General features: G+C 35.3%; 1 protein-coding gene across 1 annotated transcript; it reads right to left on the bottom strand.

The window, feature by feature from the left end:
• Positions 1 to 3,249: 3,249 nt before the first annotated feature.
• On the bottom strand, positions 3,250 to 6,567 carry LOC114724171 (uncharacterized). The gene is made up of 2 exons (XM_028910477.1): positions 6,384 to 6,567; positions 3,250 to 4,682 (listed from the first exon to the last, which is right to left on the bottom strand). The coding sequence occupies exon 2, from the start codon at positions 4,654 to 4,656 to the stop codon at positions 3,469 to 3,471; it is 1,188 nt and encodes a 395-aa protein (XP_028766310.1). The 5' UTR covers positions 4,657 to 4,682; positions 6,384 to 6,567; the 3' UTR covers positions 3,250 to 3,468.
• Between the last annotated feature and the right edge of the window lie 274 nt (positions 6,568 to 6,841).

The raw sequence follows: 6,841 nt of genomic DNA, 5'->3' as shown, positions 1-6,841 counted from the left end.
GGACAAAGAGGGAATAGGCTAAAGCAGGGGAAAGAAACAAGTGGGGCAGAAGGGGCAATATTCCAACCATATTGTGTTTGGCAAATGTAGGATTGGACCTCTCTCTGTCCCTACTCTGTTTCTTTGATGAATTCTCAAAGTACTGTTGCCTTTCTTTTACAACATGATCTCACATTCACAGATTTTCAGTTAACTCAGTTTCAGAATCTCTCTCCCCCTCTCTCTTCCTTTATCTTCTTGTTCCTTACATTATTCAGGAAACCTTGGAATCTCCCTTCTCTTTCTCTTTGTACTTTTTACTTTTGCATTCCCAACCTCTTCTTGTCCTCACCCAAAATTATTGATTTTTTTTAATCCTTGATGAACTGGATAATTATTGTGGGTTAGTTATATTGGGACTGGAATTACTTAATGGGGTCACTTGATAGTGATGTTTTATTTTATTTTACTTTTCTGTTTGATTTGATCTCTCATATGGTGAAGTCATGCAAGCCTCTTGCTTGTACTGCGGAAATTAATTATGATAATTGGATTCTTAGCATAATTGGATTGTTTTAGTTGACCATATTGTTGTGGCTATTTTAGTGTCAACATGAAAATTATGTGATCTAAGAAATGTGTACATAAAAATCAGTGTTCTTTTATATGCACCGCTAATTTAAAGTAATATCATCTTTCAACAAAGGCAACTAAAGATAATGATATGACATTCATTATAAAAAGTTTATCAAATATTAGTCTAATCGTTTTTTTGGTAAAATATATTGATGCAATCCTTTGATACGCAAAATAAAATACCCCTTCAATTCTAAATACAAAAATTAGATAACTAATTTGAAGGTACTAAAAAATAATTAACAAGTAGTTGTTTGTTAAAAAAATTGTATATTCCCTCTCAACTATTTGCACAAAAAATCACTCCTTTAATGAAAAATCTCCTTTGCATATGCAATTAATAGGGAGAGTTTAGGGGACAAAATTATAAATTTAAGAGTAGGGAATTGATGTCTTACAATTTATGATTAAATCAAATCCATTTACTTCTTTTCATATTTAGGGCAGGTGGGAGTGCATTAAAGTAATACTTGTATTATTGCAAAAATGTATTATATCATTAATCTTTTACTTTACGTATACCAAAAATAAAATTTTCATGACTCTAATCAAAGACCCTTCAGGTGTATTATATATGAAACTAATAAATAGCCTATTACTACGTTATATAGAGGAGTTTTAATCACTTTTCTTAAAGGATAAGATCTTGATCAAGAAGTTGTGTGGTCTCAAAATGCTTACTTAACAAATATCTGTAAAGTTCTCCCAATCATATTCTCATATACCAAACCCTTTTTTTTTTTTGGCGGACAGAGATGCTTGCCATTTGGGAATCATCACAAAGAGGATTAAAAACCAATGTTAGGCTTTATTTTTTTATTTTGTATTTAAAAGTTAAGAGATAAGAACGAGGCCAGACGCTCTAAACTTAATCTAATATCAAAATTAAGAACAAAAAACTTATGCAAATATCATCACATGAGCCTCTGTTGTGTGGACCCTTTGTTAGGCTTTAAAGTCCCCAACATGCTGAGATATGCCCAAGCAGAGCAGGTCTGTAAGTTTCTAAGTAGCCCTATGATTTGGATTTTTGTGTTTTGAACTGATTATATTATTGAATTCTATATTTCTATTCTTCATTATCATGTTCTTCTTTAAATATAAATACAATAAAATAATTCCAAAGATGAGTCCACCTTTCTCCACCCACCTATGAAACATTGATTCACCTTGTTCTCTGTATTGTCCCCATCATTTACCTTAAATCGGACCGGCTTTTATTCATATATCGGGCAAGGCTATGAAGACCAAACCTATTGGTACTAGTAACTTGTTTTAGTTTAATGTGACCTTATTAGTTTTAGGTTTCACTTCCGTGTGGTTAAAAAATGTCACTTTTTAAACTAAAATATGGCTTATAAATTACTTTAGTCTTTCTTTAGTGTGGCAGAAAAAAGATTATTGTGGGTGAGTTGGTTGATTGAAGCCTTTTTAGTCTTTCAAGATTGATTTTGTTACTCAAAAGGTTGGTGATTTGGTGTTTTATGGTGGTTTGGATTTATGTTTATTCAAATCCTAAACAGTAAACTAATGGGAATTAGGTTTAGTGGAAGAAATTAATCCCTCATATTGTAACAAATCAAGGTCTAAATTTCAGCCACGAGAGGTGTCTTCATTTAGCATCCGAAAGTATTTCAAATAGAATTTTTTTTAAGAAGAGGATATCTATGCATAGGGGGAAAAAAAAAAAGTCCTCGATGGTAAGTTGTGTGCTCATGGAAGACAAAATTTGGGGGGGGGATAATTTAGACCTAGATTTGGCATCAATTTTTAAACTAGTCCCTAAAAACATTTTTTCTTTAAAACCCAATCTCTCTAGTTTGATTTTGTTAGGTTAGGCCTTATAATATTTAAATTTTATAATTTGCTCTTTGAACTCATACATGCGGATAGACAACATCAAAAAATTTTGATGTATTTAAATAAAAGTGGCTTCTAACTCAACATAATCATGAACCTGACATACCTTTCTAAAACACAATAAAGGCAAAAGCAAGCTCGAAACTCAAAACTCGAAAGGAATCAGGGTTTGATCCTGCTCGCAAGTTCTGTGAGCTTGCCTACTCAAAAAAAGAGAAGGCAGCGCCAACTGGATCATGTTAAGCTTAGGAAGAAAAAGAGGACAAAGCATATATGAGATGCAGATTAAAAAATTGGCCAGACAAGTGACTGGAGTTGGAAGATGTTGGTTTCTTGTTAGAAGTTTTTCGTTTGCTAGAATCATTTGCCACTTTGGTTTTGTGAAAAACGGGCTAATTTTAGTTTTGATTATTCATTTGGGAATGCAATTCGAGCCCACTAAATAATTTTAAGTGATGTTTAAGTATTTTGGGCTGGACATGTGTGATTTGGATACTGTGGGTAAAAGTGTTAGCCCAAGAACATATGCCCAACAGGATTAACTCTAAATCACAATGCACTGGCAAAACATAGGGACTAATATAAAATGATTTAAATTATAGGGACTGATATAAAAATTGAGAAAAAAAAATGTGGCCAAAATGATTAGTTATTTCAAGAATAGTCCGCGGGTAGAACTTTTTTTCTTTCCGCTAAGCATACGTTCAGTATTTTTTTAATATACAATTACACAATCCAGATACGCATCTCTCAATTAGGAAAGAAAATGCATGCTTCAAGAAAATCTTCTAAGGATGTCTTTATTTTTTTTGTTTCGTAACAAAAATTTGCGTTCCGAATATAGCAATTTATATAGAACTATACCATGCGATGTATTTTGAAAAAACAAAGCAAAACAAAAGCGAGCAGCAAATTTCATTTCTAATTAAACACGCACTGAATTGGTTCTACAAAAGCCCTAGCACAGTAGGGTAACGAATATTAGGGCAAATCTTATTTCTTTCCACCCTTAGCTTCACCCAATAATTTGTCCGCTACTTCAGCAAGCGTGCAACAAAATTTGGCTTCATCAGTCAAAGAACTAACAATGTCGTCTGCTAATCTCAGCTCCTCATGGAATTCTGGATACATCACCAATGAAGCAAAATTCACATCAAGCACCAAACCAAGACATTTCCCAATGACTTCAAGCTTAGGAACCCAATCGCAAGCCTTCAGACCCAATGTTGCTGAGGCACTTGGACATGGCCCCACTTGTGGAAACCTCTGATATTTCCTCAACCACTTTGTTAAATACCGAATCAAACTCATCATCTGTTTGCCATTCAACTTGCTAAATGAAGGAGACGATATATCTCTATTGGCGTTAGATGATGCAAACAAATAATGCAGGCAAAGCTCAGATCTAGAGAACCCATCATGTGCCAGCATAAGCAAACCAGCAGCCTCCTTTGCCAAAGGCAAATCCCTTCCCTTGCGATCCTTTGCTTTCTCCAGAGCTAACAGAGCTTGGCTCTCCCACTCTTTTCTCACAACTTCCATACTGTCAAAAGCACCTTTTGGTGGAGAAAGAAAATACCTCAGAATGCAGAGCATTTCAGATGATCCAAGATCCAATGCATGCTTGATGCACAAGCAGAGCAAATCGGACCTCCTCTTCTCCATTAGTCTAGAAACCAAGTTTGAATAAGCAGAACGTTCAATAATACCATTAACAATCAAAGTCTCAACTAGTTCCCATATCTCCAAAGAAACACACCCTTCCAAAATCAGGCCAGCTACGTTTTTAGCAATGAAAAAATGAAGTTTGTCAATCAAGATCTTTGTATAATCACTATTGGACGAATCAATCCCACTTGAAACTCCTACATTGTCTCTAATGTTTTCAAGGTATGAATTCAAACTACTGACAAACTTGCCCTTATCAAAGTCACTAGTCTTGAGCTTTGTCTTTAGCTCCACAAAGAACTTATTGCCAATAGCAATTTGTTCAGCATCAGTCTGCGAGATATTCCATCCAGTGAGAGGTTTTAGGATGGATGATGAGCTTATTTCTTCCTCTCGTTCGGGCTTTAAATTTGGGATAATATTATCTGTGTTTATAACAATTGGGTAGTCTGGTGGTGAATCATGCAGCTTCGGATTGACTGAAGCATTCTTAATGACCTCCAGTAAACTCATGATGCAATTACAAGGAAAACACAGCTGTGATGGAAGCAAAAGAATCAGCCTCTAAGTAGTACAATTACTCAAATAAAAGAGAATGAAAAAACTATATCAGAGTTTGATTTCATTTAACAATCTGCAAAAATTAGTTCACTATATATCTTGTTATCGGCATAAATATTGGCAATCATTACTTACGCTTCCAACTTCAAATCAATTGAGTTCTCAGATGTTTAACAAGAGGGATTGAAAGTTACAAACAATTTGTTCAAAACATAATCTACCAGAATGGCAAAAACAAGAAACCGAACAATGTTTATCATACACACATATTTAAATCAATAATGTGATAACCCAGCAATAACCACTTCAATTAGTAAGTGAAAGAATAAAATGAAAGACCTTTTTCCCACAGGGTTATAATGAAATGATTTCAAGGAGCTTCCATGAGATTTCCATCATGAAAGTATGAAGTTACAACTTCCATTAACCAATTGAGCAACTCCACATATTAATAGGTGATAAACAAGCAACACAGAAATAATTCATTGAGCTAGAAAAGGCTCCCTCTAGAAACAAGCTCTCGTCTCTCGTGAGAATTATGACGTTACAACTTCCATGTAAAACTCCAAGTTTCAATTCGTTGAAACAAGTTCCAACCAAATTTGTGAGTTTCAGAATGCCCGACCAATTTCAATAACCAGGAGAACCTAGTCCTGCTACAACAGAGCTAGAAAAGACTGAAAACTCCCAAACCAATAATCTAAACAAAGATCTTGTACCTGTTTTTTTTATTTACATTTTTTTTTAAATCCCCAGCTGTAACCACTAAGTTATTTGCTAAGCCGTTAATTACTGACACATACTAGTCTCAATTCATTCTTTTTTCCAAATTAGTTCCCACTGGTCAAGTAAACCAATCTAGAAGACTAGAATTGAAGTGAAACAGAGTTAATTGATATGGAAAATCAAGACATCCAATTTTGAGCTTTCAAGACAGAGAAAAACTATTCATGACTTCACACAACTTTAAGCATTCCTCAAAAGTGCAACTATTTGATTAAGAAGTCAATTCATGCACTCCTCGACTTTACACTCCTTTTGGAAACCGACAGAAAGGACAAAGTTAAAAGGAATACATAGCAACACCACATTCAAAAGCTTACTGCGAATATTGAGAATTTTTTTTCTGGCCTTCGAATTTAGCTACTATGAATCAAGCCCATGGTTCACTAAGCACAACAGGAAAGACCCAACTATTGCATCAATAGCATGATTGAAAAACAATAGATAAAATCAAAACCCACCTAAAGTGAAGCTGTTGCAGGAAAATGGAGAAAAATATTGCAGTTTTTGGGGGGATTGAAATAGAGTTAAAAACAGAGGCTGTTGAAGAGGAGGAGGAGATGGAGCTCTCGCCAGGCAGACCCCCTTGTACGCTCACTAAATGTTTCACACGGTGAAATTAAAGTAGGAAACAGGGGTTACTTCAATTCAAACTTCAAAAGAAAGAAAGAAAGAAAGAAAGCATCCTATTCTCAGGTCAAATGGAGGTTGTTATAAGAAACTGATTGCAAGCGGAAAAGTTAGGAGAAGCATCTAGAATACTCGAAATTGAAAGATAACCAGCAAGCAGAGAGAACAAAAAAAAATAATAATAATAAGCAGAGAGTGACGAGCAGAAAGGACGAAGGAAAAGATAACGAGCAGCAAACAGAACAAAACAAGAGTAAAGAGGCGGAACCTGAACTGAAAAATCGTTTGCGATGGCAACTGGTGGCGGCGGAGGAGATGATCGCTGGGCTAGCGAGCAACGGACAGAACAAGATGAAAGCTCAGTGCGATATTAGGGCGTGAAGTGTGAGGGTGTGTTTCTAAAAGGGTTAGCAATCTATAGAGAAGAGGAGCAAAATCCTTATTTCCTCCGCTCTCTCCCCTCCCCCTGTATGAAACAAGCTAGGAGGGGAAATATGATTGTTGAATAAGGCTAATTTTGTAAAGACAATTCTTATCTCTCACACACAAGAAAAACGATTTTGGAGGGGAGGCTAAGGGGGTGTTTGGATAGAAACCAAACCATGATTTTAGAAGTGCTTTTACGGATTACGAAGTAAATATGTGGCGGAGGTTACCTCATTTTGCGGAAAAGTGATTCTAAAACCTAGGTTTTGGTTTTGCCAAACACCCCCTAACTATGAGC

The sequence above is a fragment of the Neltuma alba genome, unplaced genomic scaffold (assembly GCF_004799145.2).
Source record: "Neltuma alba isolate B1F8T4 unplaced genomic scaffold, ASM479914v2 tig00012173_pilon, whole genome shotgun sequence".
Lineage (NCBI taxonomy): Eukaryota > Viridiplantae > Streptophyta > Magnoliopsida > Fabales > Fabaceae > Neltuma > Neltuma alba.
The sequence above is the reverse complement of the archived record's forward strand: the minus strand, read 5'-3'. Positions and strand labels throughout refer to the sequence as shown.